Source organism: Lemur catta, chromosome 1 (genome assembly GCF_020740605.2).
Source record: "Lemur catta isolate mLemCat1 chromosome 1, mLemCat1.pri, whole genome shotgun sequence".
Classification (NCBI taxonomy): Eukaryota; Metazoa; Chordata; class Mammalia; order Primates; family Lemuridae; genus Lemur; species Lemur catta.
Window position 1 is genome coordinate 144,937,089 of NC_059128.1, and position 20,521 is coordinate 144,957,609.

At 43.0% G+C, this 20,521-nt stretch overlaps 1 protein-coding gene across 4 annotated transcripts in view; it reads right to left on the reverse strand.

The window, feature by feature from the left end:
* ITGA9 (integrin subunit alpha 9) overlaps positions 1 to 20,521 on the reverse strand; it is a 328,677-nt gene that overhangs the window by 138,511 nt on the left and 169,645 nt on the right. For all 4 annotated transcript variants that reach the window (XM_045536738.1, XM_045536741.1, XM_045536745.1 and 1 more), the window contains one exon: positions 2,447 to 2,523. In XM_045536738.1, coding sequence (XP_045392694.1) covers positions 2,447 to 2,523 — 77 coding nt within the window. The remainder of the gene's footprint in view (positions 1 to 2,446; positions 2,524 to 20,521) is intronic.

A 20,521-nucleotide genomic window follows, 5' to 3' on the forward strand; every position in this document is an offset into this window, starting at 1 on the left:
AATGTTTCTTTAACAGAGGAGCCAGCCAAAAGGTTGTTTTGAGAGACCAGAGGTCCTCCTGGGAAATAACTCATCCCAAGGAGAGGCTCAGAGCTTTGGTCCAAGGACATTGTTTCTGAGGTTCAGAACATCTCCTCATCCAGTGTCCAGCTCTCACGTCTGAGTTCTAGGAAGATGGACTTGCAAGAAAGGCTGAAATAGGCCCGACAGCTGCAAGGCATCAGGGTAAGAGACAGGGCAGCGCTGTCTTTACATGGTGTACTAGGCTGCATCGTGGGCCCCCGTCCTTCGCCTCTCCCTATACTCATGCCCTTTGTTGGGTGACTCTGTAGGTCCTCTCACTACAGGGGCAGAGAATGTTTTCTCCTTTGACTTTGGGTCTGGCCATGTGACTTGTTGTGGCCAACAGAACAAGGCTGAATAATAGTGCGACGGTTCTGGGCCTAGGCTTTAAGGGTCACTGCACATTTCTGCTTGCCCTCTCGTACCTTTGCCATGCCGTGAGAAGAATGTGCCTAGGCTAGCCCACTGGTTCCAGGGGAACAATGAAAGACACATGGAGTAGAGCTCAGCTACATTACCGAGCCTAGAACCCACCTTCTGCTGAACCCAGATGCGTGTACAAGTCGCCAAGAGCCTGCTGAATCCAGCCTAGACCAGCCAACCCTCAACTGACCTGCAGATCCATGAGAATAAATGATTACTGTTTACACCACTGAGTTTGGGGGTGATCTCTTGAGTAGTATTTTTTGTGGCAACAGGTAGCTGTCACATATGGGGTCTGGACCCTGGCCACCATACTAGTTGTTCTAGCATTACTGACTAGTGGGCCCACAGAGCATAACTGGGTTCTGCCCACAATCTTGAAAGGCCAAGGGGGGCAGTAGAGGCAGCTTTAGCCACAAGGTGCTTTATTGAGCCCTGAAATTTCCATCTTAATATACAAAAAGAACAACTCAATAGAGATGGATGTGACCATCTATTAAGTAGCATGAGCATTGCAACTTTCTAATTTAGTATTTAACCTTGGAGCAAGTGAACATTTTCCCACCACATGAAGTTTTCTATTATCCAAAATAAATTTCCAGCATTTACAGTCTGCCTCAAGATAAAACAAATCCATATATTTTTGTTTCTTGTTACTTTGTCCCTAAAATTCTTTTTTGGAAGATCTTTTTAAAATGAAAATTAATGAGCTGATATTTTATGAACCTTTTTTAGAATGGTTTCTCTAACAATCCCAGGAGGCCCTTCTTACTAATGTTAAGCAATTCCAATATTCACTCCAGGAGTTTTAAGTAATTTTCTAAGCTTGGCAAAACATGTGGTACTTTAATCTACTACTCTTGCCCCAAGTAAAAGTAACGCTAATTAATATTTAAGTGGTTTGGAGGAGGATTTGTGTCTGTGTGTGCCTGCGTGTGTGTCTCTGGGTGGCTATTACATCACTTTTCCCCAATAAACTCAAATAGAAGAAAAGGAATCTTAGTATTACTTTCCTTTGATGAATAAAAGATAATTTATCATCATAAATAAAAAATGTCCTAGCGTAGTCACTGGTTCATGATGGGATATTTCTTTCATCCCATCCAAACTTAACTCTCACACTTACAAGTAAGGGACACACTTTAGCATTTTGGAAAATAATCATCAAAACTGATGACCGTTTTTAAGATGGGGTAATAAATCTTACAGAGGGGTTTCTGGCCCCAAGGCTAAAACAATCTTTCAGAAGAAACTGTTTCAAAAGGAAACCATTCTCTGGTATGTGGCTAAATGATTCAGGACCAGCATCTCCAACCTAAAAGAAACCTAAAATCAAAGGTTGGCAAAGAGGAAGCAGAAGGTCCCTAAAGTTCACCTTTAGCCTTGGGGGATTTGTTCAGTGCAGGAGGAAACCCTGAAACAATAAAGAGACTGTCTGTCACTTGAATCAGGACAGCCTGCTGCTCTTCGTCACCCTGTCCTGCCACGGAAGCACTACTCGCTGTTAAAGCAGACACCATTACTAAGTGGTGGTGGTGGTGGTGAGGGCGGAGGGGGGTGGTTAGTATGGTAAGAAGAACCTTTATATAATAATAGGTTGAATCATATGAAATTGTCCCAAAGGTCAAAAATTGGCAAGTTCATATGATTCAACTTAATACAATAAATAAACATAAAACAGCCCCCCCCACACAAATACTCAACAGAAATTAGAAATCTAAGTTAAACTGTGAGATATGAGGAGTTGCCAACAAAACCAAACCCAAACTATCCTTCCAAAATAACAGCTGTTGTTAAAATTATTTTATAATGCACATTTTTTAAAAGCACAAAATATCATTGCAATCCACCAACTCTGTCTACCCTCTTCAGTGGGGAAATCTGCACATTCAGGTTTTGGGCCTGGAGTCAAAGAAAACAAGTTTCTCAGCACAATGTCATGACAGGAACATTGACATACCTGGAGAGCAACAGTTTACCCCGAAGCTGCAGGTCAGCGGCACAATCGTCTGAACGGCAATTCCTTTCAAAAACAGTCTGTGAGAGAGACACGACAGGAAGGTTCAAACGGGATTTAACGGCAAATGAGTAAATAAAATCAAATTCCCTACGTTCTTCCCCTGTGCCCTTCAAACCCTCTACTCCCACCTCCAAGAAGCCAGCCCCCAGCATGGTGAGGGGCCTTCTCAAGGCTCCAAGGAAGCCCACATCAACAGTGGTCTTGATTTCATGAGTGCATTTCTTACAGGATTCACTTTCTGGTCCACTGAAGAGCTTTTTCAAGTAGTTTTTTCAAGAAGGGTACATGGTAGGAGTCCTTTCTGTCTGCTTATCTGAGAATATCTTTTAGATGCTCTTACACGAACAATATTCCAGCTGAGTAAAGAATTCTCAGATTTTAGTCTGATCATTTCCCACTATGTGCTCTCTTGGGTAGGTGGAAAATTTATATTTGAGATAGCTTCTACCTCAGCAATGGAACTGTACTGAATTTTTTGACCCAAAGGAAAAAAAGTCAAAGGCAATTAGGCCATTAGGCTGAGGGCACCACAACAGAGCAGAAGGGATTCTTTCAGTTTCTTGATGGGGCAGCCAATAGTTAACAGGGACATGTACCTTTTCTCTAACCAAGATAGGGGCTCAAAGGTCAAACCCCCAGCCAGTGGTGGGCCTGGTACTTGATGTGCAAAAGCCGACATATTTCCAGAGACCTTTCCAGATGTGCCTGAGGTTGGTCAGGATATCAGGAGCAGCATTTTGGGAGGGATTCGAGCTTCCTTCTCTCAGTGCTACATGGAGGGGTTATTAGTCTTTCCTTCAATCTGGTCTCAACCTCTCTCACATTCCTGATCTATGTCAGCCACCCCACTAAGTTCCAGAGGACGGGTACTTTTCACTAACATTAGATGGTTTTGATTTGGAGGGATTTGGAGAGAAGAGCCTGTTGCCATTTTTTAGTTGTAAAATTTATTTGTTATTAAACTTCTTCATTGTCATTGCTCATGTTTGTGAGTTTCCTTCCTCCCACAAAACATAGTTCCAGGTGATTTGTTCCACTCCCACAGAATAAGTTCAGGCGGCATCTCAGAGCACCAGCGTGGGCTCCAGAAAACTTGTTGGCCAATGGACAGTCTAGACTCAACCAGACAGAGTAATTTTGCCTGTGGAAATTCATATTCCTGTGCCACATTTCCAAAAGAATAAAGTGTCCCGGCCAACATTCCCTTCTTTGATTACAGGGGAAAGTATCATGGAAGTCTTGGGCAAAAAGAGGAAATTCCCATATTCTTTCAGACACTACTGGGGTCAAGGAGAGAGCCAAATTTCCAGGAGATCTCAATATAAGACATTTGTTCTTTATTAGCTATCTCAAGCAAGGAGAAACGAGGAGCAAGTGGGTGGCAGGCCTGCACGAACATCTCAGGCAACATGACAGGAGGGCTTCACGAGCTTCAGGAACAGAGGGAAAGCCCCAAAGATTGCTCCCCACCAAGGTAACAAAACTTGGGCTGGGAGGTCCCTCACTGACACAGCCCTTCCTGAGGCCTTGCACCTAACTTTGTGTTTAGAATTTCACATTTTTTTCTTCAAGACTCCCTTTCCTTAAATTGTATAAGCTTCAGGCCCCACAAAATCCAAATCGGCCCTGGGGTGCAGTCCCCTGCTCACGTGTGTTTTTCCCATCTCACGGGCAAGGGAGAGAGTCTGACATCATGACATCACGGGATGCAAGCGTGGGAGGGGGTGGGAAGCAGTGAGAACTGAAGAACAGGATGTGACAAATCCATCCTGCGATACGCAGGCCATGAGATCTGGCCCCTGCCCTCCTCACCTCTGCTGCACTGGCTCTCTCATGCCAGCCAGCCCTCAGACTGGCCTTACAACTTCTCACAGCAGGGCATCCCCACAAGCTGATCCCAGAATTCCTCCTCCTGCCTTACCCACTACATGTCCTCTCATCCTTCAACAAGCAAATCAAGACTGCATCCCTGAGTGCCTCAAAAGCTCAGGCCCTTCGGTCAGTTCTTACAGTTCTGTGTACTTTCTCCTTCTACTGTTCATCTCGATCATAACTAATCAATTTTATCATTGCATGTCTAATGTTAGTCTCCTCTGCTAAAATTATGCTCCAAGAGGATGGGGGCAGTATTGATCTAGTTCACCTCTGTGCCTGCCCTCAGGGCCTGGCATGTAGTTGCTGTTAACACTGAAAGACCACGTGGTGCCCTGAGGGATGAGGTGACCCCTGAATGGGGAATGCACACTATTCATCAATGCCAAAGCTGTGCCTCCCCACCCCCATGAAAGCAACTGTCTCCCAGCCGTATGAGACACAAAGCCTCCCAATGAGGAACTGGTTGCTTTTTAAATGCTCATTTTCCTTGTTCTGACTTTCTCTTGAACTCTGCTATTTATTTCCTGTCCCTGAAACTGCCCTCTCAAGCTGTTAAATCCTCTAATGCTGCTGAATTTCCATCCAACAAAGGTAAGCACTGAGTCTGCCTTATATATACAGTGTGTGTATATACACACAAGTTATATGAGTGTTTACACTGACCAACTAAAATTAAGCACAAACTATCATGAAGAGATAATGTAATTCCCATCAAAATTTCAACATCAGTTTTCACTGATCTAAAAAATTAATTCTAAACTTCATATGGAACCAAAGAAACCCCAAATAGCCAAAGTAATCCTAACCAAAAATAACAAATCTGGAGGTATCATATTACCCGACTTCAAATTATGCTACAAGGCAATAGTAACCAAAACAGCATGGTACTGGTATAAAGGTAGACATACAGACCAATAGAACAGAATAGAGAACCCAGAAATAAAATCAGTTAGCTACAACCAAATGATTTTCGACAAAACAGACAAAAACATACCCTGGGGAAAGGACGCCCTATTCAATAAATGGTCCTGGGAAAACTGGATAGCCAAATGCAGAAGAATGAAACTGGATCCCTATCTCTCACCATATATGAAAATTAATTCAAAATGGATTAAAGACTTAAATGTAAGACCTGAAACCATAAAAATTCTAGAAGAAAACATAGGAAAAACTCTTATAGACATTGGCCTAGGCAAAGATTTTATGAGTAAGACCCCAAAAACAAATATAGCAAAAACAGAAATAAATAAATGGAACTTACTTAAACTAAAAAGTTTCTGCACAGCAAAGCAATTAGTCAACAGAGAAAATATACTAACTACAGATTGGGAGAAAATACTTGCAAACTATACATCTGACAAAGGACTAATATTCAGAATCTACAAAGAACTCAAATAAATCAATAAGGAAAAACCAAATAACCCCATCAAAAAGTGGGCGAAAGACATGAGCAGAGTTCTTTCAAAAGAATATAGACAAATGGCCAACAAATATATGAAAATATGCTCAACATCACTAATTATCAGGGAAATGTAAATTAAAACCACAATGAGATACCACCTTACCCCTGTAAGAATGGCCATTATTAAAAAGTCAAAGAAATAACAGATGTTGGTACGACTGCAGTAAAAAGGGAACACTTATACACTGTTTTGGGGAATGTAAACTAGTACAACTGCTATAGAAAGTAGTATGGAGATTCCCCAAAGAACTAAAAGTAGACCTAGACCTATCATTCAATCCAGCAATCCCACTACTGGGTATCTACCCAAAGGAAAAGAAGTCATTATATCAAAAAGACACCTATACCGGAATGTTTATCACAGCACAGTTTACAATTAAAAAGATACGGAACCAATCTAAGTACCCATCAACTGATGAGTGGATAAAGAAAATGTGGTGTGTGTGTGTGTGTGTGTGTGTGTATACATACACACACAGCCTCCACGGAGTACTACTCAGACGTAAAAAGGAATGAAATAATGTCTTTTGCAGCAATTTGTATGGAACTGAAGGTCATTATCCTAAGTTAAGTATCTCGGAAATGGAAAAATAAATACCACATGTTCTCACTTATAAGTGAGAGCTAAATGAGGAGATATATATATATATATACACACACACACACATATATACACACAGATATATATATCAATCGAGATATATATACATACACACCTATATCAATCGATATATATGTATATCTATATAGATAAAAAAGATAATACATTAGCTAAGAAATTACGAAATCAAAAGTCACACCCTAGTTTAACTGTGTTACATTAAGAAAATTGATGTTTCCTCCCTCCAGGACTCAGTTTCATCATTTGTAAAATGAAAATAATAGCATCAGTGACTGTTCAGATTAGCATTTAGCCAGAAGTGGGAGTTTGCAGCTATCATAGTCTTTCCGTTTTTTTACACTGCTAAATGTGAGCCCCAACTACAATTTGAACGAGTGAACACCACAGGCTTCCAAGTTGATGGTGAAATAAGGAGACAATGGAGACAAAGAGTCACTGTGAATTTACTTCTCCGTAGGTGACTGTATTTTCCAAGAGTCAGTGCAACAGTATCTCCCATCACATTCCTTACAATGTGACTTTGATAACATTCCTCCCATAGAGAGAGGCAGAGTTTGATGCTTCCTTCCCTGGAATCAGGGTGAATTTGTGGCTACAGTGGAGGTGATGCTATGTGACTTCTGAGGCTAGGTCATAAAAAGCAATAGAGCCTCCTCCTAGTTCTTTTGAGGCATTTGTTCTGGGAACTTAGCCACTCTGCAGCAAGGAAACCCAAACTTTCCATGGAGATGCTCATGTGGAGAGAAACTGACAGCCACATCAACTTGCAGACCATGTGAGTGAGTCATCATGAAAGAAGGACCCTCAGTGGGGTCTTCCAGTCTCACTAAGCTGCCCCAGCTGATAGACACCATGTGGAGCAGAGATGAGCTGTCTTGAGCAAGCCCAGCCAAATTACAAACTAACAAATTCATAAGCAATTTTCCCATTTTCCTGTTGTTATTGATGTCTAGTTTCATTCCACTGTGGTCGGAAAAGATACTTGGTACGATTTTGATTTTCTTATATTTGTTAAGATTTGTTTTGTAACCTAACATGTGATCTATCCTGGAGAATGTTTCATGTACACTTGAGAAAAATATGAATTCTTCCACTATTGGATGGAAAGTTCTGTTTATGTCTGCTAGGTCCATTTGGTCTATGGCATGGTTCAAGTCTGCTGCTTCTTCATTGATTTTCTGTCTAGATGTTCTACCCATTATTGAAAGTGGAGTACTGAAATCCCCTATTACTGTGTTGCTGTCAATTTTGTTTTTCAGATATGTCAACATTTGTTTTATATACTTAGGTTCTCCAATGTTGGGTGCATATATGTTTATAATTGTTATATCTTTCTGTTGAATTGACCCTTTAATCAGTAAGTAATGACCTTCTTTGTCTCTAGAGACAGTTTTTGACTTGAATTCCACTTTGTCTGATATGAGTATTATCTACTCCTGCTTTCTTTTGGTTGGCATTTGCATGAAATATCTTTTTCCATCCCATGTGTGTCCTTGGATCTAAAGTGAGCTCCTTGTTGACAGCATACAGTTTCATCTTGTTTTTTTATCCATTCAGCCACTCCATATATTTTTACTGGGGAGTTTAGTACATTTATATATAAAATAAGTTCTTTTGGTTTTGGTGTGGTTTTTTTTTTTTTGTCTTTTGAGACAAGGTCTCGCTTTGTCACCAAAGCTACAGTGCAGTGGTATGATCATAGCTCATTGTAGCCCCAAAATCCTGGTCTCAAATGATCCTCCTGCCTCAGCCTCCCAAAGCACTGGGATTATAGATACATGCCACCACACCCGGCCTAATGTAAGTATTGGTAGGGAAAGATTTACTATTGCCATTTTGTTAACTGTTTTCTATTTGTCTTGTAATCCTTTTGTCCCTGTTTTTCTCCTTTGCTGTTTTTCTTTTGTGTGTGTGTGTGTGTGTGTGTATTTCATTTTTTTTGTTTTTTTTTGATAGATTTTAATTCCTTTCTTTTTTTTCTTTTGTATAATTTCTATAGGTATTTTCTTTGTGGTTGCCAAGGGGCTTACATAAAATATCTTATAATGGTCTATTGTAAGTTCCTAACAACTTAACTTTACTTGCATAAAAGAACTCCCTGGTTTTCCCCTCTCCTCCTCTCACATTATATGCTATTGATGTCCCAGTTTACATCTATTTATATATTATGTATCAATTAACATAATTTAGTTACAGTTGTTTTTAATACTTTTACCTTTTATTATAGGGCTAAAAACAAGTTACCTACCACCTTTATAGTAATATAATATTCTGTTTTTGTCCATATATTTACTTTTACCAACAAGTTTTCTATTTTATTATATTCTCTTGTTGCTGTTTAGAATCCTTTCATTTCAATTTGAACTCCCTTTAGCATTTCTTATAAAGCAAGTCTAATGGTGATAAACTTCCTCAGCTTTTCTTTATTTGATAAAGTCTTTAACTCCTCTTCATTTTTGAAGGACAAGTTTGCTGGGCATAGTATTCTTGATTGACAGTTTTTTTATTTCAGCACTTTGAATATATCTTCTCCCTCCTTTTTGACCTGCAAGGTTTCTGCTGAAAAATCGGTATCACTGACCATCAGGGAAATGCAAATCAAAACCACAATGAGATATCATCTCATATCTGTTAGGATGGCTATTATAAAAAAGACAAGAGATAACAAGTGTTGGCAAGGGTGTGAAGAAAAGGGAACCCTTGTACACTGTTGGTGGCAATGTAAATTGGTACAGCCATTATGGAAGTTCATCAAAAAATTAAGAACTACCATATGATCCAGCAATCTCTCTTTTGAGTATATAACCAAAGAAAATAAAATCAGTACCTCACAGAGATATCTGCGCTCCCATGTTCACTGCAGCCTTATTCACAATAGCCAAAATATGGAAACAACCTGTTTGTTGACAGGTTCATGCATAAAGAAACTGCAGTATATATACATAATGGAATATTATTCAGCCTTTAAAAAGGAGATCGTGCCATTTGGACAACATGGATGAAACTGGAGGACATTATGCTAAGTGAAATAAGACATGGAAAGAGTATTAGTGCATGATCTTACTTATTGTGGAATCTAAAAAAGCTAAATACATAGAAACAGTAAGTAGAACCCTAGTGGTTAACAGTGGGCAGGGAATGGGGAGATTTGGCCAAAGGTATAAAGTTGCAGTTACATAGGATGAGTAAGTCTAGAGACCTAATGTACAGCATAATGACTATCATTAATAATATTGTACTATATACTGGAAATTTGCCAAGAAAGTAGATTTCAAGTGTTCTTACCACCAAAAAGAAAAAAAATAACTATGTGAGATGAATACATTAATTTGCTTGACTATAGTAATCATTTCACTATGTATATATATCAAAACACCATGTTGTATACCTGAAATATATACAATGAAAAAATCAAATTCATGATCAAATAAATGACTGTTATTTTAAGGCACTAAATTTCACAGCCAACCTAATGGCCTTCCCTAACTTGGGCAACATTATGAACAAAAGTGGGCTCTACAAACCAAGTCTTGGCAAAGCCTTGGCTTAGGCATGACCCTTTGTAGGCTGAGAACGCGGTTGTTTCATAGGTGAAAAAGCAAGACACCAGGAAACCAAGAAACACATGTCATGCACTGGGGAGCTGAGGTTGAAACTCAGAGTGCCTGTGCTCTGGAAGACTGGCTTAGTATCTCTGGGCAAGGGGCCAGCTCATCTCCTGAGGAGCTGAAAGGCATCTCTATGGGGCAGGAGGGTGGGCAGACTGGAGCCTCAGAGCACAAGATGACAACACAGTGTCCAGAGGCAAGTAAAACTATTTCTCCTTTGTACAAAGTACAAAGAGTACAGGTTCCCCATGAAACCAGTGAGCCAAACCTCTGATTTTCCTCTCTGGAAACAATCCCAACAGCTCTAACTTGGGCCTCTACAAAGCTCCTCTGCCCGCTTTTGCCCACATCCCCCCAAGTCCTCTGGCAAACACAAGCTTGGCTGCCCAGATCAGACAAATCCAAACTCAGCTTGGAAGCAGTTTCTCCCACCTCCCTCCAGGCTCCACCTGCTAGTTGGCAAAAGTCCCATCTATTTATTTCCCTGGAAGAAGCCTTTCCAGTAAATGCAAACAGACCTAAAAAGCCATCATCACTTATGCCTGCCTGATTAAAGGAGGTTAAAGCCTTTTTCTCAGGAGACAACTCTTTGCCACCCTAGGCTTCAGACAGCTGAATGGACACTCAGTGGCCTCCTCAGCTCACAGACTCGATTTCCCTGCTGGCTCCTTCCTCACCCTGGTCTTCACTTCAGCTTTCCCTGGAGAATGCAGGATTTAAAACAAACAAATAACAACAAAAACAAACAAACAAACAAACCCTTTTCTCCAGCTTGTCACTAAGTCCTTACTCTACTTCTTTAGAACAAGACTGGAAAACTTTTTCTGAAAAGGGTCAGAGAGTATACGCCCTGGGCTTGAGGGCTCTATGGCCTCAGCCACACTGCTCACCTCTGCTGCTGCAGAGTGAACGCAGCCGCAGACGTACCTGAAGGAGTGGGTACGGACGTGCTCCAATAAAACTTCATCTACAAGAACAGGCGGCGGCTGATTTGGCCCATGGGCTGCAGTTTGCTGAATGCTGTTCTAGAATATTTGGCTATTGGTTTCTTCATTCTCTTCAGGCCAGGAAAAAAAAATACAGTGGATCCAGCTCAAGTTGCATTTCCCTCTGAGCCAGAGCACAAAGTCTGGGGCTGCCCCTGCTTTTCTCACAATGCCATGGCCACCACGGCCAGGGCAGCCTCGGGGACGTGTGATTTGGGGCTGGCAGCTCAGAGACTACTCTTGGCTGAGGGTGACTTCAGAGAGCATGTCATCTAGGCGCTCGGGTCCATTTCTCCTACCTCAATCTGTGCCAGAAACTCTTCCCTCCTGATCTAACAGAAAGTAGGATTCTTAGCCTATTCCAGCTGCTGTGTTCAGACAAGGGTTAGATTTTTGGACTTGGTGATATTTGCTTTAACAAAAGTACAGTTACTAACATGGATTGGACACTGTTTATAGGGTTCCTATGGTAACCAAATCCCATGCTGAAGCTTGAGAAAAGTAGGACAATTGGATTGGGTGGGAATATATGCTTTTCAAATCCCACCCAAGGGGACCAAACAAGAAGGCTATTTTTAAGCTAAAATGAGCAATACATTTCCTGACGTGCGATATGACTTCACCGAGGGTCTCCGCCTTTACGGTGCAGCCTCTGCCTGGACAACAGGAGGGACATTTCTGAACCTGTGTCCTTCTCACTGTCCCGCATAACTTCCCAGAGGCCCCCAGTCATGTGATTCATGTCTGCAACCCCCAGCACCTAGCACAGTATTCAAACATTTTTGTACAAATGCCATGACCTGAGCATAAGAGGTTTCTCCCTCCCAGTTCTGTTTCAATGGGCTCTTTTTCCAGAATGCAAAGCTGTCCTTCATGTGGCGCATTAGGAGAGCACAGGGTGGTCCCAGGAATTTCACCTCCATTCTACCCTTGGCCCAGTGAAGGAGGAAAAGGCTCATTGCCTGGTATTTAAAATCAGGCCATACAGACATAGTTGCTTTCCAAAGACTGTCACATCAAGAATAATGAAAGACAAATGCTTCATAAAACTAAAGCTGAAAAATTCCTTCTGTCTCAGGGTCTGCATAAATTGCCCTTTCAGATTTTGAAATTATGGGAGGAAAAACAGCCCTGTTGGTCTTCCTCTAAACACAAACACGGCAGCAATTTTGCTTTATGCCTCTGCGGAAAAACTGGAAGTGGTAAGTTCTTCTGTGCTGGGCATCCTTTGGTTTTCTCCATGGCCCTGCAGTGTGTGGAATAGTCCCCTCTGCCTACAGGCATCGTTTGTGTGATCCAGTTGAACCTTCGTGAACACAGAGTGGGGCTGACTCCTCGGCGAGGCCCTGGCCCCCCTGGAATCCCAGCCCATTACCCTTCCCAGATGCCCCCAGCACTGGGTGGCCCTTCATGGGCCACATTTCATGTCCCTCTACAACCCTAACTTTTAATATCAGCTATAAACTCTCTTCTAGGGACCTTTCGCCTCCCAGGGCTGGAAATGCTCCTGCTTGGTGTTCACCCTGGAATCTTTTATGTTCTATGTTTCATTTTTTTTTAAGTTGCTATTAATTAGTCAAAAGAAGAGGCATAAAACAGAATCAGTGAGCTCAAATAAAGGGGCTGGTGCTGTCAGAGAGAAGGCAACAGCATGCTAGCTATGTTTCTAAAAGCTGCTAAGCCAGATGTGGGCAGGCAACTGGGAGAAAGATGGCCCTGAAACTGGAGATGGCCCCAGAGACTTCTCCCATCTATCGGCAGAACACGCCCAAATAAGGCCCCAGGTATAACTGAGAACAACAAGTGCCTTGCATGTGATTTCCCAAATCATCTCAGAAGATAAGAAAAGAGGGGCTGGTGTTTCTTCCCCACCCAGAGTCTGTCCACTGGAAGTGCTTGCACACCCCTAAAAACCCACATGTTTTTAGGCAAGGTTTTCAATAAGACAAGACAATACAGAAGACAACCCAACAAGCTTGAACATTTTAGGAAAAACCATCATTTTCTTCTGAGAAAAGAGATTTAGAAGACTAGAACACATTTTTTCCCCACAAACTGGAAAAATAAAATATAACACTAAAGAAGAAATTTTGCAAATTCAATAAGTTGCTTCAGGCTACAGCCCAGCCTTTGATAGGTGGAGTCCCTTCTCCTTTGCTCTTGGGGTTAACCTTGGAGAGGAAGCCTGAGATGGGGACATGGCCAGACTTCTCCTCTGGTCAGTGAGAAGGTTGAACTACTTGTATTTTCTCGTGTATACTTGAAATTAGATGGTTTTCACACATGTTCCCCCATGGTGCCCTTTTTGAAAAGAGTATTTACCCAGAAGCTGATGCCTGCAATAGTAGTGCTGACCTGGTGGAAACAAGGATGGAAAGTAGGAACCTTTTCTTCTAACTCCCTTCTCCCTCCAGCTGGCCACACTGCCCCTCTGGAATCCCCCAAGTTAGAGTGTCTCGGAAGCCTCTCTGGTTCTGATGTCTGGAGTTACTCTTCTCTCTCCTCTTCTACTCTCTCAACCTCTCAGTCTTCCATTCCTTCTGCAGAGAAGTTAAGATATGATAATAAACTGGGTATGGTGGTGCACACCTGTAGTCCCAGCTACTTGGAGGCTCAGGTGGGAAGATTGCTTGACCCCAGCAGTTCCAGGTTGCAGTGAGCTATGATCTGGCCACTGCACTCCAGCTTGTGCGACAGAGTGAGACCCTATCTCTTAAAAAAATGATAATGGAAATAAACCTTGCAGCTATAAATAACTGCATGCTAAGCCAGCTGGGCACTTCAGCTTGGAAAGTATTACCTAATGTCCAGGCTGTGCAAACAGTGAGTTTTCATAGCATGAGCTATATCCCTATACACACAGGCACTGAGGAGTCTCAGATGGGAGGAACAGAAGGTAACAATTTCCAGCACATTGGAGACCCAATGTATATGGCTTCAACTTAGTTAAAAATTAATAGTACAGTAAAATAGCTCTTTTCACTTGAAAGATAACAAAGTGACAATTCTCAACAAAGCCAATGCCTTTTCTTTCACCAGCCTTATTTCCTCCATCTCGTTCCTTGGAAAAGTAGACTCACACGCACAAACGTACTATGGTGTAGGTAAGTCACCGTAAATCACACACCACGCTCTCCTGCCCGTGAGGAATGCCCAGAAGGACCAAGGAGCACATTTCTTTTAACTGCACAGCTCTGCTGAATCTGCCAGTGAAGCAGTTCTGATGTTAACACAATGTCCAACCTTTGCAGAACGACCTATCCTGGTGGTTTTTCAGAAGGGCTCTTTCAACTGAGAGAGATTTGCTGAGCATCCACTACTGGCCAAGTACTGTGTTAGGTGTTTGGGATCAACAAGAAGTAAGATAAAATAGGCCAGGCATGGTGGCTCACGCCTGTAATCCCTGTACTTTGGCAGGCCAAGGCACGAGGATCACTTGAGGCCAGGAGTTTGAAACTAGCTTAGGCAACATAGTGAGACTCTTTTTCTATTTAAAAAAAAAAAATTGCTGGGTGTGTTGGCATGTACCTGTAGTCCCAGTTATCAGAGAGGCTGAGGTGGGAGGACGGCTTGAGCCCAGGAGTTCAAGGCTGCAGTGAGCTATGATGACACCACTGCACTCTAACCAGGGTGACATAATAACCCTGTCTCTTAAAAAATAAATAAATACATAAAATAAAATAGATCCCTGCCCTTATTGGGCTTCTATTCAAGAGAGGGTAATATAATGATTAGACAAAATAACAAATCTTGATAGGTGTCATGAAGGAATCAACAGGCAGCTAAGTCAGGGAATACAAAGTAGTAGGGACATGGTTCTCTGAGGAGGCAACATTTAAGCTGAGACCTAAAAAATGAAGAACTGGCCTCCGGGAAAGCATGGCAAACAGCTTTACAGAGGTGGTACCAGCATATGCAAAGGGCCTGAGGCAGGAAAGGGTTGGTGAGTTTGAGTGTGGCTGGAGTGCAGTATGCAGGTGGCACTGGACAGTGCTGGGGGGGGGGCATTGTGCAGGCTCTTGTGGGCCTTAGAGAGAGTCTGGACTTTCTCCTAACGGTGAGGGAAGCTACTGGGGGAGGTGGGCTACGCAGGGCATTGATCTGTTCTAGGTGACAAATAATGGCAGCCTAGCCTAGAGGGTGGCAGCAGACATGAAGCAAAGAAGAGGGATTCACGTACTATGTGGGCTTGTGGTGGGAGGGCTGGCTCTTAGCACTGGTTACAGGGGACATCCCTATATCTTCCCCCTCAGGGACAAAGAGGCATGTCTGGGCCTGACAAGCGAGGGCCAGAAAGTCCTAAAGATCCAGAGAGACCCACCTGAGGAACCAACCGGAACCCTTAGGTGGTGCCATCACTGCTGCCAGGGAGCCTGCCCCCGGCCCGCTGAGAGCAAACGCACCCTCATAGCAAGGGACCCAGCGTCCGTGGCGCATCTGCTCCCTCCGGAGCCAGGGCAGACTCACCCCCGCGGGTGGCCTCACTGTCTCTGCATGGCGCTGCCATGAAGCCAGCTTCCGGGAAGGGAAGAGCAGAGTCTAGTGCTGCCCCTCGTTTCTGTGCTCCTCGCGTATTATTCCATATGATCCCACCACCCCCCGGAGGCCCGCAGAGCAGATGTCGCACCCCTGCGGCAGGCGAGGAAAGGGGGACCCTGAGGGGGTGAGTGCCCTGGGCTGGGCTGCGCCCTCGCTCTGAAGCCTGTGCTCCTGGCCCAGAGAGACCAAGGGAGGAAGGGGCCTGGGGTCCTGAGGTGCGGGCCGTACTATGCATACGCTAGTTTCTATTGCTGCAGTAATAAATTACCGTGAATTAAGCAGCTCAAAACAATACAAATCTACTCTTTCACAATTCCTAAGTCAAAAGTTTGGTGGGTTCAGTTTGTTTCTCTGCTTTGGGTTCTACAAGCCGAAATCAAGGCATCGGCTGGTCTGGGCTGTTATCTGGAGGCCGGGTAGGAGAACCGACTTCCCCCTTCGTTCAGCTTGTTGGCAGAACCCAGTTCCATGTGGCTGTAGGACCGAGGTCCCTGCTTCCTTGCTGACATTCACCCAGAGCCCCTCCCAGCCCCTGAGGGTTGCCGGCATTCCTGTCACACTGCACACTCACTCCATCTTCAAACCCGGCAAGGGCGCCGTGCTTCACGTCTCTCTGCCTGCCTGTTCCGCCTCATTCCGCCGCCTGCCTCCAGCTGAAGGACGTCGGCTGCTGTTAAGGGCTCGTGGGATTAGATTGGACCCACTTGACATAATGCAGGCTAATCTCCCTGTTTTAAAGTCCACAGTCTGAATTACACATGCAAAGTCCCTTCTGCCGTGCAGTGGGTCATAATCACAGGCTCCAGGAGTTAGGGTGTGGACATCTTTGGGGGGCCATTCTGCCTACAACAGTGAGTGACCTGGAAGTCCAGCCCTAGCCAGGTCTCTCTGGGGACTCCTGAGGAAGCATGAAAACAATTATCATTTTCAAAGCCTACTCTTTGTACAGGGTTTGAAGACAGGACATCTGTCATATCTGGAACCTCCGCTGAGGGGGAAAGATAAGGGCCCATCAGGTGACCCCCACCCCTCAAGGACAGCACCGCTTCTTTCCCAGCACACAGACCAGACAGGGCTTTCCATGATTGCTTCATTTAGTGCCACACGCTCTGTGTCAGCAGCTGAGACCAGCTAGGAACTAATTATGAGTCAACTCTCTGGGCACAGCAGGCAGAACCTCCAAGGACCCAGCTCCAAGGCCTACCCCTGCCTATTGTGACAAGCTTCTAACTGGCCTCCCCAGACTCAGGCAGACCAATCTCCCTGAAGCACGTCTCTGATCTCCTTGAACTCAAAACGACGAAATGGTCTGCTATCTCCTACAGAATCAAGTCCAGCTCCTTGGCCAGTGAACAAGTAGCCTTAGATTGCGTGACCAACTCTCCAGCCCTGCTGGTCACTGCCCTTCCCCTCGCTAGATAGTCAGCCACGTGGGAGGCCTTTAGCACCCCTAAAGCCCTCCTCCTCGTCAGCTGCAAACCCCCCTTCCCTGAGCGTCCAACTCCTGCTTCTCCCTTGAGGCTCTGGCCAATTCTCCCTTTCTCCATAGAACGTCTCCTTCTCCTCAGCTGGAAGGGTCTCTGGAGTGAAATTCATACACATTAACCTGAATCTCACCCTGTAAGTTCTTTCTGGACTGTCTGTAAGTCCACTGAAGGCAGCAACGTTTTATTTATCTTTTCATCAAGGTCTTATATAAAGTAAGCACACAATTGACTGAATTACTTCTGGATTTATTGTCCTTTTAAATACTCTTATGGTTAATGAAAAAAAGAAATAATTTTTCTATCAAATATCTACCTCCCTCCAACCCCTTCAGAGCGGAGAGAGGCAGGGGTTCGCTTTCCTTAAACGTTTAAGGTGAAGTGCGTGCTCACCAGGCTGTGTGTCCCACGGAGGCTTGCAGCGTGAGAGCACCATGACCCCCAGAGCGCCCAGAATCCCAGCCCTGTCTCAGCATCAGTGGCAACCCCACTATTCACTCAGAGACGAGTACCAGCCTAGGACCCTGATCCCCTCTTTTCCCAAGACCGTTCTTCATACGGCAGAGGAAGGTGTGGCCTCCTGCCTGCCCTACACACTCTCGACTCACTGCAAAAACCCCGTGTTCATCAGTAAGCCTTAACATGCATAAGTCACTGTCTCCATGTCACAATCACTGTGCAGCTATTCCACTTTAACTTGGCCGTCAGGGGGGGCAGACCCCAGCTCTGGAGGATCACCATGATGTAATCCACCTCTCTGTACAGTCCTGTGCACGGGCTCAGTGCTTTTCAGGTGGAGAGATTAAGGCATCTAAAGTCGGTAAACCCTAATGTTATCTGGCAACATGACCTAAAGAGCTCTGACGAGTTCAGGCCTTCTTGTGAACGAGGTGAGACGCTCTGTGTGGAACTGCTGTATATACACACACAGGTTAAACATCAGCTCTGCGGCCTGGAGTGGGCCTAGCTCTCAGAATCTGTCCTCCCCTCAAACTGAGCCAACATCTGGAAGACACATGGAGGGAGATCATTAAATTATCTTTTTCCCCCCATAGTCAGGAAAAGGAGAATAAGCGAGAATGGCTCTCCTAGAATTTTTCTCAGGCTCCAGGACAATCTTCCCAATCTAAGAACAATATTTTTCTTTTCTTTTAATTTCAACTAAAGAATCACATGGTTAAAAAAATAATAACGCCCCTGCCACACTGAGTCCTGCTCTCCAGGGGCAACCACTGTCATCCATGTCTGTCTCTGTTTCTTTTGATAATTATTTCCATCTCTCTAGAAAACACGCCGATACTACTACTCCTTGATTTATCAGATCTACACATAATTTTACTTTATTCCTTCCATGACAGACAGGAATTTATCTCACAGAGTATCCCCCCCCCCACCTTCCTAATTCTCTCAGGCAAATCATCACTTTAGCTCCTCTACTACAGCGGTGCTCTCACGGATTGCTAGGGCCCACCCTCGAGTTTCTGATTCGGTAGGTCTGGGGTGGGCCCAAGAATTTTCATTTCTCACAAGATCCCAAAAGAGGTTGACGCTGCTGGTTCAGGGACCACACTCTAAGAAGCATTGCTCTGGTGACCTCTGTAATTTTTAGTAATAAACAGCTATCTCTTGCTTTATCAAGTTTTGCAATACTTCTTGACTCACCAAATTTAAAAGATTACGATTTTAAGAGAAATTCTGTTCTACTTTTACCTTTATATAGTCAAATCTGGTGACATTTCCATTTTATACCATCACCACAGCTCTGATTTGGGCTTGATTGTAAATATCAAAAGCCAATAAATAGTGCTAATGTTATTGTGGCTACATGAGTCTTGCCTGCAGTTAAGCCAAGACAAGTGTCATGATTATATATCTGTATCCTTCTCTCGACAGTTGCAAAGTTAAAATTCAGGGATGTCCAACTTCTACTTAAGAGAGAATATTTCTACTATCAAGAGGCTTCTCTTCTACATACTCTTGTGCTTGCTCAAAAATCTCACCACATTTTAAGTTTTGGTATGTTGTGTTTCCATTTTTGTCTGTCTCAAAGTTTTTTTTAATTTCCCTTTTAATTTCTTCATTGACCTATTGGTTGTTCAAGAGCATGTTACTTAATTTCCATGTATTTGTGAATTTCCCAAAGGTTCCTCTTGTTATTTTTAGTTTTTATACCATCATGGAGAGAATAGGTATTTGAAATGATTTCAATATTTTTAAATTAAGACTTTTTTGTGGCCTACTCTCTAATCTATCTTGGAAGATGTTCCATGTGCAGTTGAGAAGACTGTGTATCCTGTAGCTGTTGGATGAAATGTTCTGAAAATGTCTGTTAGGTCAATTTGGTCTAGAGTGTAGTTTACATCTGATGTTTCCTTACTGATTTTCTGTCTGGATGATCAGTCCATTGCTAGAAGTAGGGTAATGAAGTCCCTTACTGTTACTGTATTGCAGTCTATCTCTCCCTTCAGATCTATGAATATTTGTTCTATATATTTAGGTGTTCTGATGTTGGGTGCATATTATTTATAATTGTTATAACCTCTTGCTGAACTGACCCTTTTATCATTAAATGACCTTCTTTGTCTGTTTTTACGGTTTTTGACTTAAAGTCCATTTTATCTAAGCATAGCTACTCCTGCTTTCTTTAGGGTTCCATTTGCATGGAATTTCTTTTTTCATGTCTTTGCTTTCAGTTCATGTGTGTTCTTACAGGTAAAGTGAGTCTCTTATAAGCAGCATATAGTTGGGACTTATTTTTTTAATCCATTCAGCCACTCTACATTTTTTGATAGAAGAATTTAATTCATTTATATTCAAGGTAATGATTGATAGGCAAGATCTTACTACTGCCATTTTGTTAATTGTTTTCTAGTTGTTTTGTAGATCCTCTGTCCTTTCTTCCTCTATTGCTGTCTTCCTTTGTGGCTAAGTGATTTTCTCTAGGGATATGTTTTAATTCCTTGCTTTTTATTTTTTGTGCACCTTACTATAGGTTTACGCCTTGTGGTTACCATGAGACTTACAAAAAATATCTTATAGTCATAACAGGTGATTTTGCCACATTTTAATTTGTTTTATATTTGAACCATGACATACAGATGGTCCATAATTTCAATGGATTAACTTATGATTTTCCAACTTTACAATGGTGCAAAGGCAATGCATATTCAAATATAAGCTATACTTCAAAGTTTGAATTTAGATCTTTTCCTGATAATACTCTCCCACAATGCTGGGCAGTGGCAGTGAGCTGCAGCTCCCAGTCAGCAATCACAAGAGTAAACAACTGATACTTGACATCTTTCTGAAGAACACTATGCCAGCTAAACCATCAGCGAAGTGTCAATACCTCAGTGCCTTCTACCAACTATTCTTAAGCCTCCTCAGAAGAGAGAGAAATTGATGACCCTGTCATTCTAGTATCCTCACCATCTAGATA